The sequence below is a fragment of the Scomber scombrus genome, chromosome 5 (assembly GCF_963691925.1).
Source record: "Scomber scombrus chromosome 5, fScoSco1.1, whole genome shotgun sequence".
Classification (NCBI taxonomy): Eukaryota; Metazoa; Chordata; class Actinopteri; order Scombriformes; family Scombridae; genus Scomber; species Scomber scombrus.
The window spans coordinates 14,251,436-14,274,023 of NC_084974.1; the positions used below are offsets into that span (position 1 = coordinate 14,251,436).

Consider the following 22,588-nt stretch of genomic DNA (forward strand, 5'->3'; position numbering starts at 1 on the left):
ACCGAGCAGGCTAGGACAGAGCTCAGCAACACTGCAGTATCTTCGCAAGGTTTACTGGTCTGCCGCGTTTACTGGCTCTTCAAACTATTTGACACTTGTATTGCAGTCCTCATTTCATCAGTGCATGAGCGCCTGTCTGTCACAAATGTAAGTTAGTGTCAAACTTGTGGGTGCAGTAAAACACATGATTTAGAGGGCAACATTGAATGTTAGGTGCACGTGTGTTAAATTTGCGATTGTGTTTTCTTCACAGTAACTGACAGAGCTGCTGAGGGTGCACATGTAGATTTGTGTGTGTGTGTTTGTACCTTGGTGTCAGGATACCTGAGGAGTAGATGGAGGAAGAGTTGATGGAATAAAGGTATAATTGGTGGGTAGGTGAATAGTGACTGGCAGGCAGTAAAGAAAGAATTTCTGTCTTTGTGAGTGTGTGTTGAAGGGACAGTGATGTGTATATGTCTAGACAGCAGACACATGGCTGGGTCAAACACACTGCAATTACACATCCACCTTCAGGTCACGTATCCCACTGTATGTGTGTACAAGTGAGTGTGTGCGTTTTGCTGTATCAATCAGTATATTTGTGCATTTGTGTTTGGTCGTGTGTTTCCTCTCCTCTCCTTTCCTCGCTGTCTTGTTGATGTAGTAGATAGGCCTCATTAGTGTATGACTGTTCATGATATCTCTGACTGACTCATTTGTCTGTCCCCCATTGTCTTCCTCTGTCTCATATCTCTGTTTGCCCTCCCTGAGGAGAACAGAGGAGGAGAGGGAGCGGGCTTTACTCCCGCCAATCCAACCCTCCCATCCTTTCTTCCCTCCAGCTTCATCCTTCCACACAGTTTTGCTTTATCATAATCTTCCCTAGAACCTCTGTACCTCCCATCCCATTCTCCTCTCCTTTCCTGGCGCTGATTTGAGGGGAGAATACAGGGCTTGGTTCACATTATAATGATGTTCACTCAGTCCTTCACATTATGTCCGCCTCTCCAGTGAAGTGACAAAATGATCTTGTGTTTGGCATCACCCAGATTTTACTTTGTAATAATCAACACATACAGTAAAATGCACATTTCCTGAGATATCATAGGGACATTTATTACCGTGGCACAACATGGAAATTCTTCAATGTATATTCTTTCAACCTTTTCTGGGAATGTAGAAAATGTGTCCAGTAGTGTACGCAAACTGTCTATACTTTAATGTGTTTTTATGTATATATTTGTGTTGAGTTATAGAAGGAAATTAATTAATTGTGTTACAAAATTCGACCTGTCTCCAAAGAGAAGTGCTTCAGAAATTAGTAAAATTGTTTTAATTGAATCTATACTGCAGTGTAATAATATAAAAATGTCTATAACATTTATAGTGTAATACAATATTGCAAGACATGCAATGCACGTGAAGATGGTACTCTCACATTCCCACTGTACACATTCCTACTTTCCAAATTAACAAGTTTGTGTCCACTTTTGGCTCTTCTCAGATGCCAAGCGAGTATGAAGCCAATCCAGAGCTACTATTCTACAGAATCACCCATCTTAACCACCGGCAGCAATACCTGATCTGGGCTGCAGCTGTCACCACTGCAGGCCGGGGTAACTACAGCGACAAAGTCACTGTCGAGCCAGCAGCCAAGGGTGAGTCCCATAATATGAAACAGAGGTTCATGATTACAGAAATACTGTACAATAGAGAGGTAGGATGTTGAGGGGTTTGGGATTTTGCAGGTCAAAAGACATATAGGTTAAAACTGGGACAAACTTGGTTGAAATGTCAAAGTTTTCTAGAAGTCTAGGGTATCTATAACAATTGTTGCAACAGCATTTCAGTGGCTGTATTTGAAGCTTTAGTTGCAATCTGCTACACACATACAAATATTGCCGTTGAAGTACAGTAGTTATATTAAAAACTTGCACTCTCCAACTATATTTAGCCAGATGTAACCTAGACAACTCAAAGTATTTAGACTTTCCACTCACCTGGCTTACTGGGAGTGTAGATCCTGTCGTATATTAACCGTTTTCTGATTATTTGCTTGTTGTGTCTCTCTTTGAAACTTTTATGACGGTGATACTGACAAAATAATGTAGTATTCATCTTCAAGCGTCCTACTGATAGCACCATGTACTAAAAACATTTTTAAAGGATGTTTTGCTCTATATCCAGCCCAGTCACCAGAATGAAAAGTTGGCAAAAAGTTGGATATTTCTGCAAACCACAGATATGTTTAATCTTTATGTTTCAATATGTTTATTTCTGTAGCATATCAGCATTTGCGCAATACTTACCACCGGGGAAATTATGTAGTTCAGATGACATCTATAAGAGCTCACTTAAGTGTTAGGATGTGTGATGGGTGGTTGGCTACATAGATAGTTGCATGCATGCATGCAAAGCATCAAAGCAGCAGAGACTACTGTTCAAGAGCACTGCTCGCTTCCAATTTCCACCGACAAAACTATGTTTTTTTAGCCACACATCATGACATTTGCAGCCATTTTTTGGGCAACAATGTCAGGTAGTTTGACCCAAGCCATCTTTTCCTAACCTCTAACCAAGTGTTTTTGTGCATGAATCTAACTAGACCTTAAGCATAGAATTGCCACATCATAAAACATAATTATTCAACTGATAATTGCCATTTAACACAGCGTTAAATGATTCAGAAAAGCTTTAAATACGATCAACATTGAAACGTAAAGATTCAACGTATCCATGGTTTGTAGAAATGTACTGTCACTTAGTCTATAATTCCCATCTTTGCATATTTTTCCAACCTTCCTTCTATTTCTGTGTTACTGCCTGTTTTGATTCTGCACAACACAGCAAGGTGTGCAATTGATTTCAGAGTGCAAAGGGCACAAGATAAACTGCCCTGAAGCAGGGAAGGGATAAGCGGGGGAGCAAAAGGGAGGAAAAAAGGAGTCGAGAAAATGATACGACAGGAGCAGACTTAACTAATACACAAGACAATAGTGAGGCAGAGTGTTTAAGAAAATGAAGAGGGCAGTTAAATCAATAGGCTCTGGATTAAAAGACAGGAGGAATAAGGGAGTACGAATGAATAGAGTGCACTTTCCGCTGTGTTATCCTTTTCCTTATCTATTCGTTCCTTTGACTGCTGGGTGCAAAGGTTTGCTAGTGATATTGTGTGTGTGTGTGTGTGTGTGTGGTGTGTGTGTGTGTGTGTGTGTGTGCGTGTGTGCGGGTGCGGGTGCGTGTGTGTGTGTGTGTGTGTGTGTGTGTGTGTGTGTGTGTGTGTGTGTGTGTGTGTGTGTGTGTGTGTGTGTGTGTGTGTGTGTGTGTGTGTGTGTGTGTGTTTGCATGGCTGGGTGCTGTAAAAGGCAGTGTCCTAACTAATCGCACATTTCCTTATAGTAAATCCTGTTTATTGAAAGAATCCTGAACAGAAAGCAAATCACTGTATGCATTGCATATCAGTCATCACATTTCTGTATTGATTCAGGACATTCTTACACCTCCAAAGCATTTGTTTATTGGGTTTGAAAATTGTTTATTTGACAATGGCAAGATTAAAGGGGACCTATATGCTTTTTCTTATTTTCAGTATAATGTTAGTATCACTGTTCATATTAAACATGGCTAAAGTAATAATGAGGTTAATATTATATAGAAGTAATCCTTTTGAGCAAAATGCTCAGGCTTCAGAATGCTCTGAATGTTCGGTTTCCAGGTCAGATTATGACAGATTTCATTATATGGTCATCTGCTCCACACATAGCATGCAAGTTCACTGCTCCGCTTCATAAAATTATGTTATTATGTATGAGCGGTGATTTGAGTCACACTAGCACGGTGTATTTTCCATTACACAGTGCAGCCAAGTAAAATAAGTAGTTTTACCTGTTGGAGGTGTGCTGGTCATCTTCAGCTCTTCAGCAAACATAATCACTGTGGCTGTTCCTGCTTGTACTATTCTTCACAAGGCTTTAAGCTTTTTAGTGCCGACTATGAAGTTCTGCCAATTCAGTGAGGAACATGTTTTATAACCTTTAAATTATTAACAATAAAGCTTTCCTGTTATTTAGTAATTTAAAAACTTTTTAAAGCAGGAAATGTTGGGTTTGCATCACCAGTAACTTAACCCAACTCTGATACAGCTGCCCCTCACCAGGCTTCTTGATAGCTTTCCAGTCTGAACTGAGTGGGCTCCTCTAGAGGGGGGCGTTAAAGAGACAGGAGCTAAGATTGCCTGTCAACAGACACAGGCTGCACTGAGGGGCTGCATAAAGAGCCAGTATAAGATAAATAAGGATTTTTTTAACTGAGCTTCTCTAATGGAAGCCCGGGATTGAAATATAGAGCTGGAAATGAGAATAATTGGGTCCCCTTTAATGATTGGTAGATATTAATTAGGCCTTTTGTGTTTGTTCAAATGTCAGTTTGAATACTGCTAATGGATTTTTACTCAACTTCTCTGTCTCCATGCACCTGTAATTTTTACATTTCTCTGTCCATCTTCCATCAGCCCCAGCTAAGATCCTATCATTTGGGGGTACAGTGACTACTCCCTGGATGAAGGAGGTGCGACTGCCCTGTAGCTCAGTAGGAGAACCAACACCTACCATAAAATGGACCAAAGATAGGTGAGAATCTAAATGGAATAGAGTAAAAATACTATGTAAACCTGTATGTGTCCTACTGTAATATTAAGAGTGGATTTCAATTTGTTTTCTTTGTAAACTAAAAGTAGTTCAATGTTAGTTTACAAAGGCTATGTGTTGCTACATTGGATTAATAATAATTTTACAGTTCTGAACCCACTCTTTAACAGGAGCAACACAAAATGTCCACCTTAATTTTAACCTCATGCCTTCAGACAATTTTGCAGCCTGTTGCTGAATAATAATAGTCAGTATCTCATAATCTACAGTAGACGTCTTGTGAGGTCATGATTCTTTCTCTCTTTCTCTGTTAGTGAGGACACAGCCATCCCAGTTTCTCTTGACGGACAGCGTCTCATTCTTGCAAATGGCACACTGGTGCTGCGCTCTGTCAAAGCTGAAGATTCTGGTTACTACACCTGCACGGCCACCAACACGCTAGGCTTTGACACTATCATAGTCAACCTTTTGGTACAAGGTAGGGAAAATGTTGTTACACAAGATACTTCTTACATTCACACCATGTACAAAAGTCTTAGGCCACCACCATCATACAAACAAAAAAATATGTACACAAAATGTAACATTAATTATTAAATATTATTATTAATTGAGGCTCCATTCCATTTAGGTTTAAGAGAGCCAGGTTCCTGCTATTGCTCAAGTGTTAGGGGAGGTCTGAATACTTACACACTTTAGCCTATAGAAGCTGTTTTCTTTTCTGTTTTTTAATACTGCATACACATTTCCTGTATTTTTTGGTTGTATTCTAATTAAGAGACTGATAAATAATTATATATTGGTCATTATAGCATTGCTAAAACAACAAATCTAATGGTGATTTGTCAGAGAGGACTGTGTGTCTTTGGCCCCCATTATCTGTAAATAGCAGGAAAATCTGTCAAATTCAGTTAGAAATCTGACATTTCCACATCATTTTTTTCAGCTGACACACCTCAAAGTCCCTCATCACTTTGCTTATAGTCCACAGATATACAGTACTGTGCAAAAGTCTTAGGCCACCATTAGAATTGTTGTTTCAGCAATGCTATAATGACCATATATCATTATTTTTCAGTCTCTTAATTAGAATACAACCAGAAAATACAGGAAGTGTGTATGCAGTATAAAAAAAAACAGAAAAAAATTGAAAAGAAAACAGCTTCTATTGGATAAAGAGGCAAGTATTTAGTGTGACCTCACTTGAGCAATAGCAGGAACCTGGCTCTCTTAAACCTAAATGAATGGAACCTTAATTAATAATATTGAATAATTAATGTTAAATTCTGTGTACATATTTCCTGTAATTTCTGTGTATAATGGTGGTGACCTAAAACTTTTGCACAGTACTGTATATTATTTCTCCAAAAATGAACTATAGCTTTTAGAAAACATATAACTACAAGTAATGCTGAGTGGTTAATTATGTGCGTCTGCCCTTCTCAGTCCCTCCAGACCAGCCTCGTCTTACTGTCTCCACCACCTCCACCTCCTCCATCACACTAGCCTGGATACCAGGAGACAACGGAGGCAGCTCTATCAGAGGTACTTGGCCCTGCACAACAATGTTATCTTTCTGCATATCCACATCTCTGTATTCTTTTTCTTTTATGTGAAGTATCTATAGTCTGCCAGTCAATGTTTCTGAAGATTACACTATATGGAAACTTCCCTGTTTGTATATCATGTTGGGATATGTTGTATGTAAAAGAAATTTCTGTTACGTAACATGGCTGTGACAAAATGTCCTCATTCTAACCCATTCTAAGATGTCCCCTTTTCTTTCTCTTTTATCTGGCACATTGTTGGTGTTCATACGGATCTATTAGTTTATTGATTGACGTCCTGGTTTTTGTTTCCCTGTTAACTATGTGTCTATTTGATTATCTGATTGTTGGTGATTTCTGTGGGAAGATTGGCATGGTGTGTGCACCTTTGTTCAGGCTGTGTGTCAGCATGGGGGTGTTGCAGGATCATCTGTTTAAACCATATCCTGTCTCTTTGCTGTTCTTAATACCTATGTCAGACTATTAAGCATAAGGCAAAATAGTGAATGGTAAATGGTAAACGGTAAATGGACTGTACTTATATAGCACCTTTCTAGTCTTTACGACCACTCAAAGCACTTTACATTACATCTCATTCACCCATTCACACACATACATACACTGATGGCAGGGGCTACCACACAGGGTGCCAACCTTTTACTTTTTTTGTCCAATTTGGACATGTCTAATACCTCCATGAAGTTTATCCGTATATCTTGTATGTAAACTAAAGTGCCTGTCTGTCAGTGAAGCCATCTGTACAGTGTCAGCAGTAGGCACATCTGAAGTTCCCCATCAACCATCTATTTTGCATCACTACTGCAGTGGCATCCGCAGCTTCCTTTTCAGATGAAAAACAATGGCACGTTCAAAAAAAAGAAAAAAAAACTTGGCTGATTTTAAGCCTTTTTTACAGCCTCTGTAAAAAAAAAAAAAAAGGAAATTATCAAATCCTGTAGGTTAGTAAAATGTTATGTTCTGTTCTGTTCTGTCTTTACTGTTCTGTACTGTTCTCGCTGCTATCTTCTGTTATGTTCTTCTGTGCTGTCTTCTGTTCTGTGACAGACAGAGGGTGACTATAAAACTTATAAACAAACACTGCAGGATCTGCACATGTTAACCCTTCTAATGTTTTGTACTTTATCATACCATCTGTTAGAGAGAGAGGAAGAAAAAAGAGAGATGATACATAGAGTACAAAGAAACAAAGACAGGGAGACTTTCATATATACATAATTACATAGAGACAGACAGAAGGAAAGACAGGCAGAGATGGAGGATTAGATGGAAAGTTTCTCAAAGCAGGAGGGAGTTGGCTCTCCAAGGCAGCTGATTATAAAAACAGTCACCATATTGCATACCCTCATTTGCATAGATGCTCAGTCAGCGCCATCCCAGTCTTGGGGTTTGTAGGTAACTAATGGCGGCATAGGAAGGGAGCAGCTAGACCAATCTGAGCCTGGTTGGGCAAGGGAAATACAGTGTGGCACTGCCATCTAGTGGACAGTAAAGGTATCAGTGTCATGACACTTAGTAGGTTTAATGTAAGAAGAGTGATTCATCTTTATGGTTAAAAAAAGAGATCATTTAATATGCAAGAAAATAATTGTTCTGTCTGCATGTCTGTGTGTGCAGGTTTTGTGCTGCAGTACTCTGTCGACAACACAGAGGAGTGGAAAGATGTGTTCATCAGTTCTAGTGAACGCTCCTTTAAACTGGATAATCTGCGCTGTGGCACCTGGTATAAAGTCAAGCTGGCTGCCAAAAACAGTGTTGGAGCCGGACGCATCAGTGAGATCATTGAGGCAAAGACACACGGGCGAGGTGAGCAATCTGGAGTGGCAGGTGAAGAAACGGATAGAAATGGGTGAATGATATTAAAACAACAAATGGATCTGGTTGACCAGAGTTCTGACTGACTGACTTGACATTAAAGTTTGTAAATTCTTCAAGTAAAGACATGGACTATCTGTCCACACCAAGCTGTAAAAACCACTTGGTGTAGAGGTTAGTATGCACACAGACTACGAATATGGGTAGAGGAATTTAGAAAAGAAGTGTAAATCACCTTTGATCAAGTTCCAACTTGAAGGGAATATGGCAGGTGATTTAGATGCCATTCAAATGGCAATTTTAATGAACTAAAACTAATCATGAAAAAAAGCCACATGTGAGAGAGCTGTGTGATACAGTACAGTCAACAGTAAAGCTCTAAATCAATAGCATTCATCCAGCATTATTAAAAACAAAATACATAAACCTTCACATCAACAGAGTATAGAATAAGTATTGACATTAATTATTTAAGAACATATTTACTTTCTTAACAGAGTCATCATTTGAACAAGAAAAATAATTAAAAAAAATAGCATTTCTCGGATTAAAGCTTTTACTTTTTCTTTTTTTTTTAACCAACGTAACAAGTAAATTATTTATACATTTTAATGTATAATATGGTATTTGATACATTTAGTAAGATATTTTTGGATTACCCACCATGAATTTGTTTTGCATTTCAATCCTGTTCTGTTTCTGAGTTGTAAAGCAAAGCTGCAACATTTTGTTTTCTAGCAGTAATACATGCACACTGTTAAGTTACTGAGCAAGATGTTTCTATTGCTGAATCATATACTGTAGGTCTCTTTATGTTTTATGTTTCCCAATTTCTCCATAAAACAGGTAATACCTGCTGCAGCATATGGTACAACAATTGCAATTATCTAGCAATCTGAACACACACTGGAGAACATATCATGATGTCACTTCCTTTACAGAGCCCCAGTTCAACAAGGATCAGCCAGTCTTCACCCACATCAACTCCAGTCACGCCCGCCTCAACCTGCAGGGTTGGGCCAGTGGAGGTTGTCCAATCAGCGCTGTCACACTAGAGTTTAGACCAAAGGGTTTGTCACTGCTTTTCAAGTTTTCTGTTGGTAATATTTTCAGATACTGCACAAAAAAAAAAATCACAAAAGGAAACCTCAAATAAAGAAAGACTCTGCAGTGTTTTTTGTGTCTGTTGCAGGTACATGGACGTGGCAGAGTGTGCGTACCAATGCCACCACAGATGTTTTCCTGGCAGAGCTGCGTGAGGCCACCTGGTATGAACTGAAGATGAAAGCCTGTAACAGTGCTGGCTGTGGTAACCAGAGCTCCCAGTTTGCAACACTTGATTATGATGGCAGTAAGTAGAGGTTTCTCTTTATGTGCAATTCCATTTAAATAAATGTTATCGTCTTTGACAAATAACACATTAAACTGTGAAACTTAATCATGAAATTGCAGTTACTATACTCTTTTCTTCTCATGTGCAGGCACAATCCCTCCAATCAAATCTCCCCTGGAAAAGAATGACGATGTCAAGAAGCTGTTTTCGATTGGCTGTCCTGTGATCTTGGTCACTCTTGGTGTTGCACTCCTCTTCATCATTCGCAAGAAACGCAAAGAAAAGAGGCTAAAAAGACTAAGAGGTGAGATGATAAGTAAAAGAAGAGAAGAGAAATGTGGTAGGAATGAATTGGCAATAAGAACAAAGCAGTCTTCAGAGATTTCTGAAGCAGAAACAGACTTCACAGAGATTCCTGAATGAAGTCTCTAGAGCTGCATTTATTTTAAAATATTTATTTGGGTGTCAGAAAAATAAATAATCCCTCATGTTCTTTGCCCTCTCTAGATGCCAAAAGCCTGGCAGAGATGTTGATCAGGTAAGACTGCTGTTTCCTAGATCTTCTCACAAAAATCAGTTTGAAGTGTTATATATTATAAATCAATATCCACTTCACAAATCTCTATTTTAACAATTTCCCAAAATCATGAATGTTTCTCTGTGTGTGCCCGTCTCTGGAGTAGTAAAAACAACCGCAGCTTTGACACCCCAGTGAAGGGACCTCCTCAGGGCCCACGGTTACACATCGACATCCCCAGAGTGCAGTTGCTAATTGAAGACAAAGAGGGCATCAAGCAAATCGGTGAGAGGAAGAGAGAGAGGCACAGAGAGAGTTTTTGTGCTTGTGTCCATTTGTGTGTTCACATGTATGTGTATCAGTGTTGGAGCAAATTATTTGTATGTCAAATGTGTAATGAACATTGGAAGGCATCATACTTATAGTTGTCACTATGTTTTTTAACCTGCAGTAGCTGCTTTTCTGAAACATTCATTCTGTCTCTGATAGGTGAGGACAAAGCCACCATCCCTGTGACAGACACAGAGTTCAATCAAACTGGGAATCCTCAGAGCTTCTGCACAGGTGTATCTGTCCATCACCCCGCTCTCATCCAGAACACCGGTCCTTTGATTGACATGTCAGACATCAGGCCAGGAACCAGTAAGTGCCCTCTCTCTCCTTGCTGTCCATTTTATCAGTGGAAGTTTAAACTAACTGAAGCAGTATGGTAGTAACCACTGACGTAAATGCCTTTCTCATGATAAGGTACAGTAAGTCTGTGGTATAAACATAAACTTTAAAGTTCTAGGAATTTCTGCTTTATTATTTGTTGTGGGGGTTTTTTTCACCATTTACAATAAATAACATGAATCAACTGTGTCATGAATCAATTGTGTCTTCACATATGACCTGCATTTTTTCCTGGTCTGTTGAAATCCACCATGCTTAAATGAACCTATTTTTTGCAAATGCATGTTCATTTTCCTGGCTTTAAACATCTTCTGTACATATACACATCCTTCTAATTTCTTCATCCATTTACCATCAGACCCAGTGTCAAGGAAGAGTGTTAAATCGGCCCACAGCATCAGGAACCGCTACTCCAGTCAGTGGACTCTGACCAAGTGTCAAGCCTCCACGCCAGCTCGCACTCTCACCTCAGACTGGCGCACAGTTGGCTCCCAGCATGGCATCACTGTCACAGAGAGTGACAGCTACAGCGCCAGCCTCTCACAGGACACAGGTTGGCACATGGGTGAAATGACACTTACAGCCATTAACATGCACATATAAGTAAGGCTATTTTTCAAACGTGAGGGAGAATGTGTTTTGGCAGTGAGCTACATTGGCAATACTGGAGAGAATGTGCTTATCTGTATTTCCTTTCCTTTCTCTCTCCAGATAAGGGTCGCAACAGTATGGTGTCGACAGAGAGCGCCTCATCCACCTACGAGGAGTTGGCAAGAGCATATGAGCATGCCAAGCTGGAGGAACACCTGCAGCATGCCAAGTTTGAGATTACAGAGTGCTTTATCTCTGACAGCTCATCTGACCAGATGACCACAGGTACCAATGACAATGCAGACAGCATGACGTCCATGAGCACACCGTCAGAGCCTGGTATCTGCCGTTTCACTGCCTCGCCACCCAAACCCCAAGACTACGATCGTGGCAAGAATGTAGCCGTGCCCATTCCACACCGCGCCAAGAGTAAGTATTTCCACCGAACTATTTTTAAACTTTCACAGGGCTTTTTGAATTTGAAATGGCTTTAAATATGAACCAAGTATGAACAAATGTCTGTTTGCTTTAGCACTGCAAGCTTTTTGCAGTCATCTTCAACTGAACGTTTTCCCTCCAGGTGACTACTGCAACCTACCCCTCTACATGAAGTCAGATCCCTTCTTCCGAAAGCAGTCGGAGCATCATGACCCATGTCCAGTGGTTCCACCACGTGAAGCCTCTATTCGTGGCCTGGCCCAGCGGGCATACCACACCCAGGGCCGTCATGTGACTATGGACTCTGCAAAGCAGCAGGCCCTAACCATGGGCCACTCTGGTCTGTCCAACCTCACTTCCTCTGGGGCTTCCTCTGGAGGAGCCACAGGCGGTTGTGGTGGAGGTAGTGGGAGTGGAGTGGCATCTGCTAGCTCTAGCAGCTCCACACTTCCCCTGAGGACTCTCACCATGCCTGGATCCTCTGCCTCAGTGGCCCAAAGTGCAGCGGCAGCTGCTGCTGCTACTGCTGCTGCAGCTTCTGGGGCATTATCATCCTCCGGTGGATGTGGGGCAGTAGGGGCCACAGGAGGGACCCCTGGAGGTGCCTCCTCATCCTCCTCCAAGATGGGAGGATCCAGAGACTCTCTCCTTGAGAGCAGCTCCTCGGGCTTAGGCAGACTACAGAAGCAGAGGGATGGAGGGGCAGGAGCCTACTCCAAGTCCTACACACTGGTGTAGCCTGCCATCACTGCGGCCTGTCACTGTAACTCTTAATAGAATACTGGTCAAGCCAGCGCTTTCCTGGAGCCTCTATTGAAAAGTGGGGTGAGGAACATACACATGCCCAGCTGACCCGTCAGTGCCTGCACTGTGCCAGGCTGCAGGGGGCTGGTTGGGTTCCCATCGAAACTGCTGTATGAAGGGGTCAGAGTTGGGTCTCCACAGCACAGGGGTTTGCCTTTCTTTCTGCCTGATTGCTTTCTATTACTGTTGTTTCATCTTTCTCTATCTCTTATTTCACCACCCTGGAAATCACTTGCCAAAACATAAATGATTTATCTGTTCACTTCATAGTTTCATTTACTGGTAAAGACACAGTACTTATGCACAAAATGCTTTCCACATGCACTGTCTTGTTTTTCTGGGATCAAGACTGTAGAAGAGTGAACCAGGTTGCTTGAGTTTCACACAGGTGTTAAGGTTGTTAAGTTTTTAAATGTGTTACTTTTCTGGTCTCTGATGGAAGAAGAGCTCATATCACAGCATTGTGCCATGGCATGATTCTTTTACTGTATGCATAAACCACCAGCTTTGGTGTTACACTGGCTCTGAGAGGTTACTCCATCATGGATTCATACATTAGAGGCAGTGGAATGACTGTCTCAATGCCAGTTTTGAGATGTGGAGAATGTTCTTATACATGCAATGGATGACACAGTATAGTGGTCTTAATCAATGCTTTTATAAACAGCAGAAAACATAAAAAATGTCAAGCATCATCAAGTGAAAGGTGGATCCAAACCTTTTTTTTCACCAGTTTTCAGTTTTCTTCCTGATGATGGAAATATAATCTTATGTGCACTAAGAAAAGGTTAGAATGGATCCAAGTAACAGAAACCTTCTCAAGCCTGCGTGTGTGTGCGTGTGGGTGTATATGTGTAAATATATATATGTATACATGTTGCAGGCACACACCAACAGTGGACCTTTTTAAAATCAATCTGTATGCTGACCTCTCGGGCAGACGTCTGTGTCAAAACTGAACCCCCCTCCCCCCACTGTTCATTTTGTACCTGTGAAATGGGATACAGGGGCAGTAATGATGATGACGATGTAACACTATGATCATAATTTGGTCCAGCATTTTGAACTTTGTTTTATTAAGTGTGATTGAAGCATTGCTTCAGAAATGAGAAATATTTAAGAGGGTTAAAAAGAGATAAATTACAGATGATAAGAAAGAGGTTCTTTCTTTCTCTCTTTCTCTTCATGCTGCCACAATACCATTATTCCTTGTTTAACTCATTTTACCTTTTATCCCTTTCTATCCTTCCCTACCTTCACCTCAACCCACCCAGTCCCCCATTATATCCATACAGTGTCACTGTGACCTACTGCTAGCATACTGGGCTAGTTAAAGACAGACAAAACGGAGAGATGAGGTCTAATATGCACAGACAGGCAGAAATGCTATTTGACGTTCAATAACAAACTGGATAGACACGTTGCAAACATACAGCAAATTTATAGAGATGTATACAAGAAAAAAGATATTTGTATGAAGTGATCTTTAAACTGAATTTATGAAGGGAAATGACTTTGAGATTAAAGACAGAGAGATCAAGTGTTTATAGAATTTGCAGTTGTGTTAGGGAACAGGGGAGGGGTTTACATAGCAGAGAGATACCATTTTTCTTCAGAAATAAGTGGTCTTCAAATGAAAAAGATGTGTTTTCAAGTCCCTCCGCCTCGCTGAAATTCATTTTTAGCTTTATGCATGGTACTGTACCTGTTAACTTTATTTTTAAGTTTATTTTGTTTTCCCATTTCTTCTCCCAAAGCTTAATCCCATGACAAAGATCGTTCCAAAAAAAAAAAAAAAAGAGTTGCTCCAAATGTTTTGCAATGGTAAAACGTACCATCAGGGCTCTCGCAATAGAAAAAAGTTAAAAGATATGATATATGTTTGTTTTCAAAAGTATGTACATATATATTTCTATTCAAATATATAGCAAATATATGAATATTGAAAAAAGCAGAGAAATATAAAAGCAGTTCTAATTGAAAATATATATAAAAGATCACAAGACAATCGCTCAGAGTGAAAAACTGCAAGAAGGATGGAAGAAAACGAAGAGGGAAGCTCATGACTTAAACGGGTAGCACAACCATGGACGGGATGTCTTGAAGAGAGAAAGGAAGAGGTGTGAAAGAAAATTTAGTGGTGAAACTGAGGAATGATACAGTGACCCCTTGTGATTTTGTAAATGTTTCAGCTGCAAAGGCTTGTGCAGCAGGTAGCAGCTGAAAGGACAAGCACAGTAAAAGTTAAATTATAGTGTGAGATTGTGTCGCTGGTTGACTGTGGTCTATGGCTAAGTGCAGAAAGTGTGGTGTTGAAAAAGAAAACAGTAAAACAAGGACAGCCTATACAGTAAGTGAGCCTATTGTAATATGTTGTATTGTACCTTCCAAAGGTGTGTTCACAAACTCAATGCCATTAACCTGACTATAGTTAATGAAGAAAAACAGACCAACAACTATCTCTGTTTCTTCTGTGTCATAGTAAGTCCTCCCCAAACTCCAGGAGTGAAGGCCAATTAACATACCATAGAAAAAATGTTCATAATTGTATTCATGCTTACTTTTTATTTCAAACGAGACAGAACATGGAGTATTGGTAGAAGGGAATGAATTTCTTATTCTTTTCATTGCTAATGGTTTTGATACCTTTCATTTTGGCCTTTATGTGTCAAGTTATGCATAAACTTGTTTTCAGAAGAAAAAAACAACAGCTTTGGAATGGGGCAGGCCTGTTTTAGCAACCGAAAACAGGGGCTTCCTTACTCCAGTTGTATGGATATTGGATGGAGTGATGAAATAAACTCCTGCCTGACCTGCTTTCCCCAGTTCTTCAGTGAAGTTGCTTCTACAATATGACACTGATCTATTGTCAGTTTGCTCAAAGGAAATGAAATGTACACCTTTGAGGAAAATTCCATCCTTTTTTTATTCCACCCACTTTTACACTAAATCATCAGCCTGAGTTGTTCAAGATGTGTACTCAAGTGTAATATATATTTTGTTGTATTCACTACCACACCGCCTTGTGTGAAGTACACACAGTACTACAGAAGAAATTTGCTGAGTATTTCAGGCCTTTGTACTGTTGTTAATCCTAAATCATGGACTTTTGGGCCAGACATTGATCCTTTTTGTTCTAACGTAAAAATACAATACAGTATGCTGTATCAAAAGCTAAAATTAACTTGCTGCTTTCAAAGCAAATTGAAAACCATAGTAAAGCTAACAATCGGGTATTTATTGTCTTAGTGAGGAATGCAAGGAATGCAACATCCTTGCATTGTTGTGACAAATATATATATAATGAGTACTAATGCATCGAATATTTAAGAATTTAACATTGTCTATTTTATTTGCATTTCTACACCATTTTAAGAACATAAAAATTGTTAAAAATAATCAAAAATGCCATTGATTTAACCGGAAAAAGTCCAGTAAACTGGAGAATACATTTTTTTCTCTTTCAACTGTTATAGCAATGCTGCAAATATCTCTGTAGTTTGTCTAGCATTTGATAATGTGCAATTTTAAAGTTATATAGGACTGAGTTGGGGTGGATTTTTCCTTAATATACAAGTACATACTTTCAAACTGACTCAGTCTGTGTCTGTAAGCCAACTTCACATGCGCTACTTTCCCTGACCTTTTCCACATCTGCTCAACCAATCAGATCTCCCTCTTTCACTGTACCCCCTGCCCTCTTATACAACATAATTTCTACTCCATAATAGAAGACTTGTGTACATACGAAAGTGTTTTGTATAAATGAGTACTATTTTCGACATCTTCACTAGAAACCAGGGCACAATGTAAACTTTGAACTGAAGTTAATGTAATGAAACAGAAGAGGACTTAATGAAAAACTATAGAATTATACAGACACTGCTTTATCTTGATTTATGGACCAGTGGAACATGTCAGACTGGACCATGCATAGTTAACAATATTGATTTCTTCTTTAAAAGGACATTTGGTTGCATTGTCTCCTTTTTAATTTTGTGTTTTTTAATCTTTTTTGTTTTTGTTTCTTTTGTTTCTTTTTTTACTTTGTCACTGGTTGCTTGGTTTAGAGTTTGCCTTTTTTATTATCCCACTTTTTGGGGGGAGGACAGGAGCATTGCATGTTCTGAAAATTTTGCTGGTTATAAAAGATAAAGGGAAACGGTGAATCGAACAATTAAAAAAGGGGGTCAATTAAAACATTTTAAAAATGAAGAGGTTATTCCTTGAACTTTTATGGGGAAACGTTGCTTCAAATTTGCAATTGCTTGTGTTTAACTCTACATTTTCTTTTCTATGAAAACAAACAAAAACAAAAAAGAGTACTCAACACCTTGTGCAATAAAGCTATCTTTTTATGAACTGTGATGATATTGTTCATTCTTTCAGAAAAACGTTGATTAATTTTGAGGGTTGTCTGTATTATCAAGTGTTAAAACAAAGCATGATGAGAACTAGACTGACTTTAGTGAGCTTGGCACCCGACGCTGGACTGTTTCCTTGGGTAAAAAGTAGTCCCAATGAAAGTGACACAGTAAAACATTAAAACTTTTCAATTCTGGCAGCACCACAAATTAAATGTCCATTCCCTTTTTACCTCCATTACTTGGGTATCCTTTTTCGAAGGAAAAGGGAGGATATCTCAGAACCTGGCAAATTAAAGGTTCTATATATAAATATTGTGAAGTAATTTATACATATTAATCTTTTTTTATTGCCAGTGACTGAACAGGTTGTAAAAAATAAGATTTGCTCCGGCTCTCTTGGTTGTCTGTGACTGTCTGTGGACTGATTTGTTTTTTGTGAAAGACCCGAGTCGAATTTTTGGTGAAAAGTCAAAGGATGTTTTTGCATGCTTTGTCCTTTCTCTCATTAACATCAACAAAACATAATGACAACAAAAATGCTGCTATCCGAGTAGAAACAACCTGCAGATATTAGCTCTCCAGCTAATGTCATCCACCAGTAATGATCACTAATGACAAGCAATTTCCAAGTCTAACAAATAGGATCTTCAAAAATAAGTATATAAGTATAAAGCATACAACTATAGGTGGACTTGGGTTTAGGAAGATAAAATGATTTGTTGACATTTTGGGGAACACTTTAAGTGAAAACCGTGATCAAATATTCTGTAATGTTCACATCCAGTTTACCTTCAGGCCTCCACAGTGCCTGTTTGATAGTAGTATAACAAAATTCAACAACTTTAGTATTTTAGTAGCTAATTGTAGGACTGTATCAAGACTTAATGTATGTAAAATTATATTATTTGACCTTAATTCATTTTCAGTCAGCTATGGAGATGTGAAGTGTTTAAGATGAAAGATAAATGTTGTAAAATGAGTATATGAATAAATACAGACACAATATATAATCATGGAATTGTGAAAGAATTTAAATAATAATTAAGTCATCTTATTGGTATTAAAGTCTTTTTTATCCTGTGGCTTTCCTCAATAAGATGATAGGCATGTTGTCTTTTACTTCAGTATTTCCCATTGACCATTTTTTTTATTAATGCTACTTTTAATGACCGAGTCTCTGTCTGTAAATCAATACAGGAGCGCTTTGGCCATTTATTGTGTCTGACTTTATTCATATGGTTATATAATCACTTTATTTAATTATATAATGCCACACACTTTGGGTCTCCACACAGTCTCTGATGAATATTAATGTAGCCTTTTAAAAAAAAATTGCAAAGAAGCTTTTCAGGTTGCTCTTGTATTATGTATTAACGGTCTGAAAGTGTTGTCCATAGATAATGTGATTAAAACCCTGATCGAAACACTAGAGGGCCACATTCTGCAATGAAACACAACACAGGCTGACAGAGCAGTTTATTGAAATAGGTTGAGAATGTTTTAAAGTGTGTTTTTGAAAGATCCACAATGTTGACAAATTATTAGATTTTTTTCATATTTATATACTCAAGACACAAGTCAAATATAAATTACAGCATATTTACATTCATTCACAAACACACACACACACAGACGCTCTGTCATCACTGTACATCAAACCTACCATAAATTCAGATGTACAGTACAATAAATTCACATGTAATATTCACATTTTACATAGCATATTACAAGCAGCTGTTGGGCATGTGTTACTATATCTAATTATTTATAATGTGTCATTAATCCTGGAGCTCTACTACTGTAAGAATTTATAACCCACTTTGAATGTATGTACATTTGTGTATAGGTGCCCATAGGCATGCAAGTATGTCATCACAGAGTCCACCCATCCTTCTGTGAATCCAAATGTGTCCAACCTTCTCCTCTCGTCCATCCTGTTCCTGTCCCTCTATCCCGTCTACTTGCCATTCTTGTGTTTCTTCTGTTGGAACTTCCTGAAATGGGTCTGGATGGTGGTTGCAGCCTTTTCAACTTCAACAGGGCTGAGTGGGGGTGCGGCAGGTCCAGTGCATGTCCCATTGCTGGCGTTGGAGTCTGAGCACGACAGGACACAGGGGATAGCCAAAGAGGCTGAGGCAATAGCCATCGAGACATAGTCTGTAGCAATGATTAAGTTTAAACACATGATTTATACATTAGCCTTGATTGAAGCAGGCTGTTTTCTGATTAACCTTTTTTTCAGTGGGCAGGAAAATAGCCTGCATTTAAATGAATTAACAGTAGTACTCACTTTTTCTGTATACGCCTATGCTGTTCCTCCTGAAGCCATCAAACTGCAAAAGAAAAAAAAGGAAAATAAGGATACACTCAAACTGATATGATGATACCTAACCCTAACCCTCACACTGACGCACAGAGACAAAACAAAGGAAAGAATCAGTTATGCAAACAAGATGCATCAGATAGCGGTCAGCTGTGATAATAATCAATGTTACAATCTCATCTGAAACCTAACTAAAACATTGTTCACATGCCACTGAGACTGGAAAATCAGAATCTAGTGAAGAGATCACTTTTGTGATAAAGTCTTCCATACAACTGTACAAAATGTGCTTGCCTTAGGTATGACTGTGTGTGCCTGTAGCACTAAATGTACATGTGTGGCTGCACCCGTGTGTGTCTTTTCTATCTACAGTCAGAATAATGACCTCAAACACAAATCCCCTTGATTGGGATTACAGCTCAAGCATTGCAGCGGCAGGGAAGCCAGAGGCTGAGGACTGGACCAGCTTAGCCTGCTTACCCTACAGTTTGGCTGTATGCCTGCATTCAGCCCCACGCAGCTGCTCCATGACCTCATTGATGAGATCTACTCTGCTGTTTTACCAGACAAGTGAAGGTGAATTTAAACTCTGGCCAGTGTAAGACTCAAAAAGGTCTTTCTTCAGCTCTGTGTTTGTATCTGTTTTGTTATTTCCCTGCGTGTTTCATAGATTTTTTTTTTCCACTGTGGGCTGACGTCTCACCTTCTCATCTCAGTACCTGTGGCCTTGGTTAACCACCAAAGTTTCTCTTCTTGCTACAGTTAAGGCCTCTGTATGTCTGTTTATTTGCCAGCTTATATATATATAAATGTCTGGGCAAGAAGTAACCTTCAAACCAGTTACCCTTTGAATGTTCTGAAAAAGAAAAACATTTTTTCCACAGACAGGTTAGCTATGATTTTAATGCGTAGGATGAGTGCATTAAGGATTGGACAAGTACTGTGAAGTTGTGGACATTCTTGATCTCTTCAAGACTTAATTGATTCACAGATGGTATTGTTTACCAGGGTCTGATACAAAACTCAACTTTATTCTATTTTATTTCATAATTGGCTAGTGCTGCATGCGTGCAAAGGCCCCAAAAGTCAACTCTGTCCTGTATATCATGTTCTTCCACTTGCTGCTGTATACCTCTCTTAAGGCACTAGCAGCAAATGCAGAACATGTGACAGAGCTTAAAGTTTATAATCACATGCTGAGTCAAGGTTGACTGTTGAATGTTCTGCATGCTCAGTCTCACCTTTAGATTAAAGAAGATTAGAAAAGCCAATTTATGAGTAAACATCCCAGCTACACTGACAGAAGAAAAAGAAAAAAGTAACTCAAAGTAGACCTCAATGTTCAGAAGAGAGGATGTGGTTACAATGCATCACTCAGTCATGTTCATATTTTGGGTTCAGTTGTCTTGGCATGACAGCAATGTAACAGAAACTACACTGATGTACAGATTTCGTTACAACTAACCTCATCTGCTTTGCTGCTCCTCCGACTGTGTGACACCGAGTGAATCTGCCAAGGCAAAGGCTGGGACACCATGTAAGGCAAAGGGTCCTGTTGCCGTGCAAAACGCACTGCTACCTGAAAATGAAAAGTTGAAAAATGAAAATGAATGAGTTCAGTTGAGTCAGATTGTGGGCATAAGTGTGAGAGTTTAATTTCTATATTTAATATCTTTCTCTCACATGTCTCAGCTACATCTAAACATCATTCAGTTTTCAGTTGAGTTTGGAGTACTAATGGTATGTGGTGGTACTTGACTTTTCACTGCTGCTCTAGTGCTGACAATAAAAGCATCCAAACAGTTTTGGAGAAACTTGAGCATTACATGTTTCATAATTAAAAGCAAGGACAGATGAATGTTGCACAGTAAACGTTTGTTTAACCATCACATTAATCATATTTGGATGCTGTCAATATAAACTTGATTAATATTTGACGCTGACAACCTGTTTTAACATCACCCTAATCACATTTCGATGCTGTCTATATAAACATGATTTATATACAGACATCTGCTGAGTGAGAAAAACCTACTAAGTTTCAGCAAAGACTAAATACATTGTATTAGAATGTCATCATCCCCCGAACATACTAAGAATATTACTTGTATTAAGAAACACTTTAAAAAAGTAAACTTCAGCACACTAAATAATAATCACATTTTACATCCTAATTCCCCAAAAGAATAACCAATTAGATTTCTATTTCTATTCTCATTTCTATTCATCTATCATTGTACTCATCTTACCGATTCTACGACTCTGACCATCATGTACATGGCTGTTAGCATGGTGATCAACATCTTGACCACTATTCCTTTGGTGTCTCTATTAATCCTTAATGTTGTCCTTAGTTTTTGATTGCTTTCCTCAGTCCTGCTGAAGGAAAGGTAAGTGCACACAGGAACTGATCTGAGCAATCAGGAATGCAACGAAGGGCTGCTCAGGGGATGGACAATGATTGAACCCAAGGTGTTGAGTATGTCAATTCACACATGCTTCCTAGGAACATACACACACACACACACACACACTCTTCATTCTCAAAGTCTGTGACACACGACGGTAAGACCGCTAAAGAGCTTTGCAGGACAGAAATAGAGAGGCAGTAATCTTTTCCTCTGCACAACACCTCTCCCTCAGGTGTGCTCGCACCTCTCCAGCAGCCAAGGAAGGAAGACTGGATTCAGACAAGTGGAATTGTTAATTAATTGCTTTGCATGTAATTCTAATTTTCCTTCTTATCCAAACAATTTGAATGCTCTCACATGCCAGTGTTTAACGCTAGTGTGTATCACAAGGAATTTCCCAAACAAGTTGACACTCCATATAAAATTCGATTAGTGTAGAAAAATAACGTGATGTGTACTATCTTTCAAAGATCAACTGATGATATTTAAAGCATAACGACCCAGACCATAGAGAACTAATCTTGGTCAGATCAATCACAATTAATGGATTTAACTGAGCATAATGGTGGAAAGTGAAAGTGCTTGCTGTCCTCTAAGATCTTTTCATCTGGATTTCATTGTAATATGTTTTTTTATTTTTTTATTTTTAGGCTGTTAAATTACCCCTGGTGTCGACGTATAGTCTTAATAAGAAGTATAAGAAGATACTCTAATTGGGAAGAAAATTTGAGAATTGTTTTCAATGTATTTATGTGATTACCTGCATGTGTCTATTTCCTGTACTTCAACTTGAACTTGAAGTACAGGATGTTTTACCAAGTCCTCTGAATTTCTGGAATTTGGAATTCAAAGTCTATTTCCATCTTAAAATCTATCTAATCCTGGTCCCTTATAATCCCTTATTATTTGTTAAGATGGATCGAGTAAAACTATTATGTCATACGTTTCTAGAAAAAAAAAATCTTGAAGGTTACAACTTTGCAGAAAGAGAAGACTTTCTATGAAAAGAGGAGTGTCAGTATGCCAGCTATGTGTTATTAGTAATCAGATAGACTTACATCTGAGAGATCGCACATGACTAAGGGTTTGTGTGCGTCATTGTCTGGAGTCTCTGACCCCTACAG

The 22,588-nt window shown here is 38.9% G+C and overlaps 2 protein-coding genes across 5 annotated transcripts in view; one reads left to right on the forward strand and one right to left on the reverse strand.

Annotated features, from left to right (window-relative positions):
- dscaml1 (Down syndrome cell adhesion molecule like 1) overlaps positions 1-12,297 on the forward strand; it is a 99,172-nt gene extending 86,875 nt beyond the window's left edge. Inside the window, exons 22-36 of one of the 2 annotated variants that reach the window (XM_062418883.1) lie at positions 1,487-1,640; positions 4,493-4,610; positions 4,943-5,106; positions 6,075-6,173; positions 7,811-7,999; positions 8,950-9,078; positions 9,201-9,359; positions 9,490-9,645; positions 9,849-9,879; positions 10,025-10,143; positions 10,348-10,500; positions 10,889-11,083; positions 11,242-11,550; positions 11,702-11,899; positions 11,978-12,297. In XM_062418883.1, the coding sequence (XP_062274867.1) occupies positions 1,487-1,640; positions 4,493-4,610; positions 4,943-5,106; positions 6,075-6,173; positions 7,811-7,999; positions 8,950-9,078; positions 9,201-9,359; positions 9,490-9,645; positions 9,849-9,879; positions 10,025-10,143; positions 10,348-10,500; positions 10,889-11,083; positions 11,242-11,550; positions 11,702-11,899; positions 11,978-12,297 (2,493 nt within the window). Of the gene's footprint in view, positions 1-1,486; positions 1,641-4,492; positions 4,611-4,942; positions 5,107-6,074; positions 6,174-7,810; positions 8,000-8,949; positions 9,079-9,200; positions 9,360-9,489; positions 9,646-9,848; positions 9,880-10,024; positions 10,144-10,347; positions 10,501-10,888; positions 11,084-11,241; positions 11,551-11,701 lie in introns of both variants that reach the window. The other variant, XM_062418882.1, reaches the window with a different exon arrangement.
- tmprss4a (transmembrane serine protease 4a) overlaps positions 1-22,588 on the reverse strand; it is a 191,796-nt gene that overhangs the window by 160,917 nt on the left and 8,291 nt on the right. The window lies entirely within an intron of this gene.